General features: G+C 47.8%; 1 protein-coding gene across 2 annotated transcripts in view; it reads right to left on the bottom strand.

Annotated features, from left to right (window-relative positions):
• The window catches only part of actn4 (actinin, alpha 4), a 38,842-nt gene extending 26,825 nt beyond the window's left edge, over window positions 1–12,017 (bottom strand). The window contains exon 1 of one of the 2 annotated variants that reach the window (XM_028418722.1): window positions 11,656–12,017. In XM_028418722.1, the coding sequence (XP_028274523.1) occupies window positions 11,656–11,781 (126 nt within the window). In that variant the 5' untranslated portion in view covers window positions 11,782–12,017. The remainder of the gene's footprint in view (window positions 1–11,655) is intronic. The other variant, XM_028418721.1, reaches the window with a different exon arrangement.
• Between the last annotated feature and the right edge of the window lie 1,466 nt (window positions 12,018–13,483).

The following is a 13,483-nucleotide window of genomic DNA, read 5'->3' as shown; positions in this document are numbered from 1 at the left end:
TGTGAAACACACACACACACACACACTGTGAAAAAGCAGACAGTGAAAGGTGGATGTGTGAGGCTGAAGGCAGTTTGAGGTGAAATGAGTGAAAGCTGCTGCTGACTCCATTCACACACGCAGCTAACAGAGTGTGTGTCCTTAAATGGCCTTGACTCTAACGCGGTGAACTTTTAATTGACAGGGTGTGAAGTTCCTTTTTTACAACAAAAAAAACTGCAGATTTCTGACTGAGCTTGATTCTCAGGAATTACCCGTGAGGTGCTGATTGGCTCAGAGTGCAGCGGTATTATCTGAGCAGACAGGAAGCACACACTTTGTACCAAGTGGATGCCAATTTTCTGAACTTCACACTCCGTGCAGATGCAGGCTGACATGTTGAACGGTGGCATGTCTACAGTCCAGCTCTAATATTTTACATGTGCTATTTTGAGGCAAAGTTGACATCAGTATATGCACGACGAGTGAAATGATGGATACCTTCCCTGCTCCACAGACGCCATGTTGACTAGCAGTTTAAAGACTCTGCCAAAAAACTCCAAACAGCAGGTTGGAGCTACTACATTTTACAAATTAAGGACATGTTTACATTCACAGATTATCCAGAGCGGCACATCTGGTGCTTTAGCTGAGGAGACATGTCAACAATCAGAGCTTGGAGTGGTGTGTGGAGGCTAAGAGTTTGCTCCGACTCTCTCCCTGGAGGCTGGAGTCTGGAGTCTGGAGTCTGGAGTCCGCCACCCTCCCCTGCTATGCTGCTGCCCTCTTGGCCAGGTCTCCCTTATAGAAAGAGCTCTTTGATCTCAATGGGACTGACCTGGGTAAATACCATGGCACCAAATCACACCTTCAATAACACATTTAACACGTACTATTGATAAAGGACATCAGGCATCCTGGTAAAGACTGGCTCTCCTCCATGTGTCCGTGGAAAACAAGGTGCATACGACCTGACCTGCATGCAGCTTCCCCCCCAATGCAAATGGATATTGTTGTTTATCAGCTTGAAGACATTTAGCATTTGAGGCTGGATGGATGACCAGAGACAAATTAGTCAAGTTAGTTAAAGAATGTGAAAGAACAAATATCACACTAAAGGTCTGCACACAGAATCAAACCCCTGAGCCACGGATGTTTAACACGTTACTACAGGGAGACGTTTGGGGATGGCTTTAACAACAACAGGAAATGATTTTTCCAACAAAAAAAAATAGAGAAAAAGAATTCCTGGGTAAACTGAAAATACTCTGCATGAGATAAAGCCTGATGTCCACATAAGGACGTTTCAGGGACTTCCTGATGCTGCGAGTCATTAGCAGAAGGAGGTGCCGCATGTTGTTTGTTCCTCGGAGTTTCCGCTTGTTGATGACCCGTACAACAAACACACACAGACACACACAGACACACACAGACACACACAGACACGTCTAGCCAACCACCCCCCCCCCTCACCCATCCCTGGTCCAGCAGCTCTGTCACACATTCCAGAGCTCACCCAGCCCTTTATGGCTTCATGATTCACAGCCCCTACGCCTGTCTGACACATCACACAGCGGAGAGGATGCCAAAGCAAATCGGCACGCAAATGGACATTAATCAGCCGCTGAGAGCGTCCCTGACAGACAGACCGGAAGGTTAAGAGTGGCGGTCAGGGATTACCAGGCGCACGTTCCTCTGTCCCCTCTCTCGGCTGACCTGCTGGTTGTTTTGATATTTTGTGTGATCAGTTGCAGGATTTATGTTTATCCTTCCTGCACAGACAAAAAACAAACGTAGAGCTGCTGATGAATCCACACACACTCCTCCCACACCGACCTAAAAGTTGATTTAATGCAGTGAGCCTCGTGCTCCAGATACGCTCCTGTGAACTGAGAGCTTTTAAAACACACACACGACCCCCCTTTGAGGCCCTCTGGGTGCGTGGCAGCTACCACTATGTGCAGGTCCGGTCTGCAGGAGGGGGAGGATCACAGATCTAGATCGATGTAATCCCTTCAAAATGACTTTATTATTGTATTAACCCCCTCTGCTGCTGCATATGGAGCAGTCCAGAGTGTGCAGACAGTCAATCAGTGACAGTCTGAGCCTCTCGAACACTTTCTGACCGTCTGTGAACAAACAATGGACGACTAGACTTAACCTGAGGGGAGAAAATCAACCAATCAGAAGGGGACGTTAACTAAACACAAGTGCAAGGGTCATAATGAGAGGCAGGTCAAAGCTCAGAAACGGTTAGTCAAACTTCCTCCTGCACGTTCACACATTCAGATGTGTCGACTCTTCCGCCACGTTTCTCTTCTAAGAACTGAGACACGTCAGCTTTCAGTGCGGTTTGACACCGCCGGGTCCTGCAGCTCTGTGATCGGGTTTTGTCAGCTCCAAGTTTCAGTGAGGAAATCCCTCGTACCCACTCTGGTCACGCAGGATGCCACAGCAGCCATATTAACACACGACTCTGCTTCAGGGCTGTTGCTAAGCAACGCAAGACTACAGCATCTTATTTTTAGTAGGATTAAAAAGCATCTCAGCACCTGGTGTCCGTAGTATGATCCAGTCAAATCCTTCCCTTCCACACACACCACCACCACCACCATCCTCCACACAATGTGAGACTTTTCTTTTCCAACAAAACACAACCTGCAGCACAGCATGAAGACAAAGATAACACATCAGTACCAGGGAGGTGCTAACAGAGCGTGTTAGCACTGAGTTTTGTTCTGTGGTGGCGAGCTGAGCAGGGAACTGCATCACCGAGCCGTCACGTCTCCACAGCAGCGGTGTCAAAACCCAGAACACTGAACACAGAGAAGATAAAACTGTGCTGCTACTGCGGGCTAACTCCACGTGCACGCTGCTGTGCACTCCCGACAGCTCTGTGAGTCAGAGCGAGGCCAACAGAGGAATCTTTGTTAACCGGGGGAACAGTAGCTAAATAATCCCCTGCAGGCCAGCTTTGATTGGATCAGACAGGATAGTAGGCTCGTGGCCGACGGCGGAGAGGGCAGAGGACTTCCCTGACCCACATTAAGAGCAGGAGCTGCATGACTTTCAGCTGAAATGTCACTGCAGACTCACACCAGCAGGGCAACAGAGATGTTGCACTTTTTTTTTCCCCAGTGTTGTAATAATTGAAAACACAGCAGTGCACTAATGTGACAGCTCAGACTAAACTGCAGGCTAATTATTCCCTGTCACTGGGTTTACAGTCGGGCTGATCTGCAGGCATTCCCCACTTTCTTTGCCAGCCATCTGCTCCATTAACACAGGAGTGACACACACACAGTGATCGGTCTGTCTCTCTGGCCTGACTGAGCACTCGCTTGACTGTTTGCGTGTGTGGTGACTTTATATTTGAGACGGGGAAGGAGAAGAAAACCACAGAAACCTCAGAGGCTTCCTTCCTCTTTTCTAACACCAGCACCATGTATTCCCAGGAGGGCTGCAGTCCTCCTTCCACTATGAGGTGAGGTTTAAAACCCATTTGCTCAAAGGTCTGAGGAAGCAGGTAAACCCTGAGACCACCAGCACCACCACCACCACCACCAGCAGCAGCAGCAGCGGTGGCATGTTTGGATCATCAGCTACTTAAACTGGCAGTGAACCTGTAGTAAGTGTTTATCAGCCATCTGTCTCGAGCTCTCTGCAGGCTGCAAATCCCCACAAAACAACACAATTTCTCTGCTGAACAATTTAGGGCTTATGTTGCCAAAAACACAATTTCAAGTCTGAAAATATGTGCGATTGTTCCAGTTTGAGCTCCAGCACCAGTTGTATGCCTTTCTACACGGCACCCCCCCCGTATGTGTCTCTGTAAACGCTTCAGGCTTCTAGTCTCAGAGGGACTACCAAAAAAAACACAGATTGCAATTATGAAGTTGCCTCAAGCTGTCCTGAGGATGCCTGACCAGAAATATATATACATATCCCACATTACAGGAAAAAAAAAATTCACACACACAAAAACAGTTTTGGTTTTTTAACACAAAACTGAGCTCTCAAAATAGCAGCGCACACTTTAAGTTATAGCCTCTTTTGTCTGAGCCTGTTGCCTTAACGACACTGGCAAAGACAGAGAGAGGAGAAATGCATGCAGAGAGAGAGAGAGAGGAAGAGGAGCTGCGTGGGATCATCATCACCGCTTCAAACGAGAGCAGAGGAACCTGAAGGCCGCGCACAATCAGTAAATATTTAATGCAGCTGAAACCAACACAGGCTCCACTGATACCCGGCAGAAAGGCTTCAGGTGAACAAACACACATTAACAGCAGAACTGGAGGGAGCGGGGAGTTTTATCTTTGACGTGACCTTTTTCAGACAAAAATGTAGTTATAAAAGCATTAAAGGGCCGAGTGCACATCTGTGGTGTGCACGCTGTGTATATATATATGTGTGTGTGTGTGTGTCCAAGGAGGCGTCTCCTCCTCACCTCTTCGCCCCGTGGCCCAGTTTCAGAGCTGCTGAATAATATAAGAGGAGGGAATCAGAGACAGTCGCCGAGGAAACGCACTCACATGAATCTTGTTCGGGAGTTTTAGCCACTGTGAGAGTTTTATCTTTGTTCATCTTCACAAGGCGACAAACGCTAACCAACACTCTGAAGCTTTTATTGTGAAGAGGCCTGGGATGCTGCACTTTACTGCCTCTAGGACAGTTTTATGGCAAAATAATCTCTCAGTACAACCCATAATAACATCAGTGCCACTAAGCACATGTCTTAAATCAAACACGCGGAGCAAACATTGTGTCTTCAGTTCCTTTAGTACAATCACAGGAAGTGATGAGAATGTACAGGCTAATCTACAGAGCTAACACTTCATCATCAATAATCATAGACATGGTGTCTGACAGCAGTAGAGTGTGTGTCTAGCTGCACAGAAGTGTGAGTTAAAACCAAGCAACCAAGATGGCGGCCACTGAGTGAGGAGCGTCAGTCACTTTCATGTCAAGCTAAACAACACAAACCCAGGTTTAAAGCTTCCACACACACACACACCTCTGCAGCTCTTTGCCACCTCAGCTGCTAATTTCTTTAATTCAGAAATAAACCATGATAAACCATGTACTGCTGGTCAGACAGAGGTCTGGTCTAGTCTGGAGCAGCAGTGACGGTGTTAAAGCCCTTATCCAGCTGAACATGCCCTCCAGATGTCTGCTGTGTGTGTCCCAGATGTAGCAGGGGTTTTACCATCCCAGCTCTCAGCCTTTGTTTCCACACTAGCCTGCGTGTTTGTTGGGCTCGCTCGCTCTTCCTTCCCTCACACATACACCCAGAGGGAGAATAACCTGTCTAGGTGTGGCCATATAATCAGATATCCTTCCAGCTTCATTCTATACAACAACAACATCAGCAGCAGGTCTTGTTCTTTTGAGGGTTTGACCTCCTTTGACCCGATTCTGGGTGCATTAACGTAAAACAAATCACTTGCTTCACTGGTTAACCCTTTTAACTCCACTGTTCGCTCATTGCGTCAGATCTGGATGTAATCTAGTCATCTGAGCTGGATATAATCTCTGGGTGGGGTGGTCAGCACCGCTCGGACAGATGTTGCTGTGCAGCTCGTCCTCCAGAGGACGACCAGATTGAGGACAACCTCGGAGTGTGAACACAACGGCTCCAAGTGCTACCTAATACACACAGGGTTAACAACAGAGTGCTGCAGTGACTTAACCGTGTCCTGCTTGTGCTACTTTATATGAAACCTTTCAAGGCAGTGTGTGCCAAACATTAACTCCTGCACCTCTATGGAAACACAGAGACGGATCAAAGAGACAGATCCTCGTAAACTGGAATCAGTCATATTGTGCCTCGTGCCTCTACACACCCACTTTACCTTTACTCTGCCAAGAGAGCCCGCTGAATGTTTGTCATGTAACTGCTGGTTTTACATTTTTAAATTGAGGCATGTCGAATTAAAAGGTTGTTATGATAATCCTAGTTTTGGGTATGTTCATAAAAATGCCCCTAATGGTGTCTAAACACACATCTGACACACGTCTGAGGAGGTTCTTCCAGCAACTTCAGCCTCATACCTGGTTCTTTTTGTCCAAATGAAGCCGCACCGACAGCATTTCTTTACAATAACACCAACAATACATCACAGAGCTCATGTTAACGCCTTAATAATGTCTTCCACAGCACGCTGAGAAGTGCTAACAGTGCGTCCACTTCACAGCTATCTTTAGCCTCCGATGTAAGAATCCTTCACAGCGGCTGTCTGAAATAGCAACAGGGAGAAAAGCATTCTGCTTCTTCTGATCACATTTTTATTGAATCTGAACTCTCCTGGCTCCCGCTCAGGTGCAGGATGACAGCGCAGCTCTGAAGTGGTGTTTCCAAAAATAAAGAGCCGTGCAGAACGCTATCTGCGCTCTGCAGCCATGGAGACAGGCGAGAGACGCAGGGCCGAGCACAGATGCTCAAAGACGGGTTCACGCTGACGCCGGCTGATACCGTTAACGGCGATACAGAAATAATCTGCATTGTTCTGAGCACTGAGGGAGGAACATGAAGTGTTTTCAATGTGTTCCTCTCTTTATTGTATGTTAAATGGACCATAACGCCACACACACACAAACAGGGAACTAGTGTTTGAGGCTGCTGGGAAACACTGACGGATGAAAAAAACAAGCATTTTTCAGCACGTTGTCTCCATGCAGAGCATCGCTTCACATCATCTACACTGAAACAGGCATGTTTTTCTACAAAAAAAGGGGGTGAAACCTCAACTAAACAGACCCCACCCTTTACACACACACACACAGGCATCTAAACACACACCACACCTAAGCACACATCCCTTTCTTCTGCTGCCTTCCTGCAAACAACACCCTCCTCCAACGTCTCACAAACATCAGGTCTGCATTAGAACGCACACGGAGGCGCGCGACACAATCAGTGCAGTCACAGGCGCTGAGACGTCAGCGCGCCATCCTGCACATGAAGCACTGCGAGCGACAGAAATGTCTGTCATCACTTGACGAGTGGAACGAGCTCACTTGGTGAACTGTGACTAAGAAACATCCAGCGTGCTCCAATCTGATGTCACAGACACTTGCAGGATGTTTGAGGGAGAAGAAGGGGGGCTCCGAGCCTCCAGCTAAAACCATCAGCATGCTCACTGGCGGCCAACCAAAAGGAAATTCTTGGTCTCTATTGTTGCCAATTTCAATTCATCAGTGGGAAATGCTATTTACTAATCCTCATAACTGCACAATGGCCAACAAGTGAGCTTGTGAGCGGCCACAATTAGTAAGAGAGCCCGGGTTTATGTCGGCCATAAAGTGCACGCAGGGACTTCCATGACAAAACACGACGCCTTCCTCACACACACACACACACACACAAAGGGAAACAGACCGTAAAGAAATCTCTTTGAAAGAGAACACATTAGGCTTCACACACACACACACACTGAGCGATGTCAATACCAGCTCTCTGCTGATTGGACAGTGTGAATTTGCAGCTCTGCACATAAAACAAAAAACTTTCAATCAATCACAAAGTGGTGGTGGGTCTGAGGACTTTTCTACAAACAAATATTTGGCGCCACATCGTGACCGGTTGAAGCCCCCCCCCATCAGACACCCTCTGCCCCTGAGGAGGGCCGTCCTTCTCATCTCCACCACGACCACATCTGCAATCCTGCAAACCCCCAACTCAACTTTTTTTCCTTTCCTCTCTCCCTGACGGGCAAAAAAACAGGCCACCCCGCCCCCCCTTCAGTCCAAAGCCCCCTCCCACTGGCCTAGCAGGCTATAATAGGCCACCAAAGGAATGTTTCCCCCTGCATGCTCTCTCACCGCCGCCAATGGCAGAACAGAGAGGAAGACAAAAGGGGGAAACAGAGCGGGGTTACATTCCTCCCTGCTCCGTCCTCCCACTGCCTGACTGCCTGCCTGACTGACTGCCTGACTGACTGACTGACTGCCGCCCTGTTTAGGTCCAAGCTGATTCTGGATCACGGTCAGCTGAGTGGAGGGCTTTCCCACAGCTGAGCTGGACTCAGCTGGCACACAGACAATCAGAGGTTAAAAACTGTCCCCCTCTGAAGGAGGGGACTGAAGATTTTTAGTTTAACTCAGATTAACAATCCGTTTCTTCTTGTGCACAGTAACATGGATTTGGAGCATTTTAATTGCAGCATGTAGACCTCAAAAGTTCTGATGATAATCCTGGCTTTATATTTGGTCCCTTTATGGCGTCACATGATGTGTCCACATGTGGATGCAGCTGTGTGTGGCTGAGCTCACTGATAGTAGTTAGATGTAATTGGAGGTGTGTGATTAGGATTACAGTGACCTATGATCCAGAAAACCGATTTCCATTCATGTCAATGGACAGATTAAGTCATGATAACTTCTATAATTCAGCTGATGAGGTTCCTCTATTATCCGCCACACCCGAGTCCGGTTCATCCTGCTAAGCTCTTTCACCTAATCGCATGCACACCAAGTATCTGCTGCTTTTATTCTCTACAAACGGAGCATTGTCTGCTGTCGTCTGCAGTCAACCTTCCTCAAACGCTGTTAGCTGGTGTTGAGGAACAGGAAGGCCTGCAGGCAGCACGTCGGGTGGCCCGTGAGGAGACCGCCGACCTCTGCTTCTGAACTTTTCCTGCCCGGCGTAGCAGAAAGCACGTGAAAGTGGGCGGCAAAGGAACAAAGTAGCAGCTGCCTGCCTCACCAGCGAGGGAGATGACACAGTTACAGGAAGTCCTATAAGACCACCCCCACCTGTCTTTCCATCATGCTAACTGTGAAGCTCACGTCCATGTGTCAATCATTTCTGTGTGTTTAGGATATGAAAATAGTGATAACCATCAGTCAGTGAAAACATCCGCTGTATGACATGATGATTCACACACACTCTAGAAGTAAAACACAATCTTATGCTCTTATTTGCATATTCACCCAAATCTCTAATTAACCTAATTTCTGAAAACACTGTGACGAACAGGAACGCTCCTGCGCCGCTCCGGGCCCTTCGGCTTCTGTACTTTACTGCTTTCCTTGTTGGCTCATCCACCCACTTCTCTGTACTTTCTCCCTGCCACATGACAGGAGGAACTATGCGCAGCCTAACTGTCGCTGAGGAGCTGGATCTGCATGTGCCAAGAGTTACAATAAAATCTGCCGGCGGCGCCGCCGTCACTGCGTCCACGGACATGTTTCAACGTGTGGCGGTGAGCAGCAACTTAATAACATGTTTGTCGGGCGAGGAGCTTCGCCTGTGACAAACTGCAATTAACTGGACTTGGCTGTGCTGGGCTAGGGCCAGATTCTCCGGGGTGTTGAGAAATCTACAAAAATGGACAGCTGGAAACAGACTGAAGGACAAAACTGAGCCAGAAGAATATCACGAGTCAAGAGACTCCCAAGAAAACAAGTTATTCCTGTACAGAGGAAAAGAAGGAAGCCTGCCAAATGTGTTTTGAAGCATTTATTCAGTCCACTGCTGTCTTTTCCCTCTTGTGTTACTCAACCCGGTCAATGTGCAGGAGTCAGCGTGACTGAAACTGGCTCCTGTTTTTGACCTTTTGGACTCAAACACCATAAAGACAAACCCATTCCCACACTCATTACATCCACTTCTCACTCCATATGCTGGCACTTTTGCGTAATAACTGGCACAATCAGCGTAGATACACCGCAGGAATGTGACCCCCCATCCCCCCACTCCCACACCCGTCCTGGGCTCTGACACAGGGACATGTCCCCGGCCTGCTCTGTTCCCCTCTGATGAGGTTTGTACAGGCCTCTCGCTCTCTGTTAATGATTGGGAGGTTTCTCTGGGAGAAACTTTGACCCGCGCAATCTTTACCACAAAGGCGGGGCGGGACCGGACCCACCAGGTGTGATGAGGATCAGCTGCAGGAATGCTGAGTGGCCGAATAAAAATGCACGAGTCACAATGCTCGGCATGCTGTCACACAACCGAAAAGTATGTCAGTCATCCGCCTGAATAAGACACAGAATCCTTCCACACTGTTGTCCCATTAGTCCGACACGCCCTAATGAGGGCAAAAATCTCGTGTGGGAGAGGTTTAGTGTCTCTGTATCATCATCACCATATATTTTGCGTTTAAAAAAAAACTTTTTAGCAGTCAAAGGTTAGCTATTAAACATCACACTGCAAGCCACACCAGGTCTAAAGGAAAAAATGAGGAAGTTCCAAAATGTACAGTTCCTCTAGCGTCCACTTGATGGCTGCAAAAGTGAGTCCATCCCTTAGAGACCTCCATGTTAAAAAGTCCAACAGTAACTCTTACAGGCGCTTTGCCCCGTATTTGGATTAACCAGGAGTTAGGTTGTGCCAAGATGGCGACACCACTAGTTAGGTGAGAGGAGCAGCGAGACCTCCAGGCCTCTGCTGTATTCTTTTATTGAGCACTAGGAATCCGATATTGATTGATAAACAAGCTAGCACAGGTAACGGACAATGAGGCCGATCTACTTATTCTATGTTTGCAGCGCCTCACAACAAACACACAAAGCAACATGTTTGTGTGTTTTTCCCAACAGCTGCGTGCGATATGTGCGAAGGAAATGATATCCGATCAATATCAGTTCATAATACCCGAAACCTCTGCATCTGTATCCTCAACATTCTTATGTGTTTGTAGATAACATGAATGACAGGCCAACAATGAAATCCCATTGGTCACACCCTCCAACAACACTTCCCGTCACGTCCACTATTGATAGATTCAACATGGCGGCTAGTGTGGAAACTTTAAATCACAGAACCAGCGCTGACAGCTGACATTTTTGCGACTGATGATGGATGCAGGTCATTTGAATAAAGCAGCAGAGATTTATGCAAACGCTCCCAGCATGCATTTCACGGCTGCCTGCATACACACACACTGTATCAGAGAGGAGAGGATGCAAATTAAAATCCTGATCAGCAGCCCTCACTGATGTGGTACCAGGCCCGAAGAATGCAGAACCAGATGCACATGTGGCGCTGAGGCGGCTTCATGTGAGGACTGTTTATTCTGCTGGATGTTATTGTGGCTGGCAGCAAGTGGGCGTTCAGTTCACAGAGCTACTGTTACAGCATCTGGAAATAACTCCACCTGACCCGTCCAATACAGCAGTCACGTGATGATGAAGGATCCTCATCAAATGTGTGGGGATCGATCACAGCAAGCACGACAGGAATTTAACCCCGAGTTTCACTGGAGGAGGAAGCTTCAGGTTTACTATGGTGACGAGTTATCTGCACATCGGCCTTCAGTATCGGTCAGACCTCAAGACATCGGCCTCCAAGCAGCCACACAAGTGGGACAAACCAGCCCCAGATACCGCCCTGAGACCCTCCAGAAACCCTCCAGAAACCTCCGCCTCATGTCGGAGCTGCACCATCACACTTTCTGCTCCACCGTGAGGGACAGAATTCAAAGAGAGCTGCGAACAGACTTTACATCCAGCGGGGGGAGCGGGCTGACATTGAGGAGCTCAGAGGAGGAGGTGGCTGGAATGAAGGGGAGCGGAGCCGAGGCCCATGTTCGGTCTCCACTCCCCATCCCCGTCCCTCCACTGCCATTTTCTTCCTGCCCGCCGCCTCCTCCACCTCCTCCACCTCCTCCACCTCCTCTCCTCTCCGTCCGGCTCCGCTCGGCCCAGCTGGGCCCTCGCTCTCTGAACCCTTACCTTCCTCTGCTGTTTCTCCCAGGCCGGGTCCAGCAGCAGGTCCCGGTCCCAGTCATTCTCCTGCTCCATGTAGGTCTGCACCCCGCCGGCCGACGGCTGGTTATTGGCAGCGTGATAATCTACCATGTCAGCAGAAGGAACCTGAGTGCGCCACAGAGAAACTGTCAAAGGAAAATGTTCAAAATAAAAAATAAAAACGGGGGAAAAGGCAAAGACGGTCCAAAAGAGAGAGGCGGGACGGGGAGGGATCCACGAGCCAGGGAAGAGTCCGTCTTCTGTCGCCGCTTCCAGCCGTGAGAGGCGTTTTTAGCGTGATGAATATCCGGTGTGCGCTGCTGCTGTGAGAAGAAAAGCTTTCCCTGTGAGCGGTGCGGCTGCTGGGAGGAACCGGCCGCTCCTACAGGCTGCGCCGACCCCGACAAGCGCCGCGCACCGGGCCGGCGCTTCCGGTGCGGCCTTTCACAATAAAACACCCGCTGCAGACACGAACTATCTTTTATCTACTTTACTTTATGTTGTTTTAACCATAAAGGTGGATTTTTTAAAACAAATGTAATAAATGTTAAACTTTAATATTCACAATAGGAAAAATATTCAAACATAAAAATGTTCCTACTCACAATAAAACTTCCATTGTTCATCCAGCTTAACTTCAAATTCCACACGCTTGTCTTTCAAAAAACACTTTTCATATTTCCCTTTTATTATTATTATTCCATAAAATTCCCCCCTTTTACCTCTTTGTAGCTAGGGTATTTTATTTTGAAGGCCTTACTGCCTGTTTCCGGGTAACATCTGCGTTAATCTGACACACCTGATGGACACATCATGAATATTCATGCTGCACTAAAACAATGAGGCTTTATACGTCTAAAATATCTAAATGATGAACGACAGAAAACTCAAAGACAACAAATAAAGCACTGTCTGTGTTCAGCTGAAGGAAAGAAAACTACACAGCCATGAATTATATACACTGACAGAGTCAGTTACAGGACAGGAAACACTCAGTCATGACCTTTCAAATTAAAACCACACAAGTCATTTTATTTTGAAGGAAGGCCCATGTTTTATGAGGTCCTTTCAAAGTGATGTAAAGTGGATTTAAGGTAAGTGTGGTTGGAGGTGAAGTCACACTCTGTGCTCCCTCTCCTCCTGATATACTGAAGCAGTCCTAACCAGCTGATTCACGTGTGAGCACGCAGAGGTCATGATCCCCTTAAGGAGCACTGACCCGATGACTGCCATCGTTAAAAAATGGAGCCACAGTATCATCTGTTACATCTTCCAGGCCGCCGGGCCTGCGGGAGCCACCTTCAGAAGTAGGTCACACTCAGACCGTCCTGGACGATCAGTGTCACTGCAGCATGGAGGCTGCAGCAGGACCAGCTCTGATGCCGTCATACAGCGCAGCTCTGTGATTGGTCACAGAGTTGTAATTAAAGCTAATTAAGGTCTCACATATGACAGGAACTGCACATACACTCATGTTTATTGAGATGCCACTGATCATAAAAGAGGAATACATTCTAAACTTTGTTCTCCTCTATTGTTTTTATGTCACCTGTGCGGTGGAAATGGGAACAGGTGAGACAATGTGGGCACTTTTTTGCTTCACTTTTTGCTGCAACACACAGTACTCACTTTTGTTCACTACATCAACAGCTAGAGGAGCACCTTACAGGGCTGTGTGGCGATTAAATACACCGCTAACGCACAAGCAGAAGCTGGAAGCCAATTACAAGCCATTACAAATCATCTTAAAAAGTTACTGTTTTTATCCATAACCTCATCATTTCCCTCTGCTGAATCTATGTGCACCTCTTCT

This window comes from Parambassis ranga, chromosome 13 (assembly GCF_900634625.1).
Source record: "Parambassis ranga chromosome 13, fParRan2.1, whole genome shotgun sequence".
NCBI lineage: Eukaryota > Metazoa > Chordata > Actinopteri > Ambassidae > Parambassis > Parambassis ranga.
Note: the sequence above shows the minus strand (reverse complement) of the source record. Positions and strands in the feature narration are given on the sequence as shown.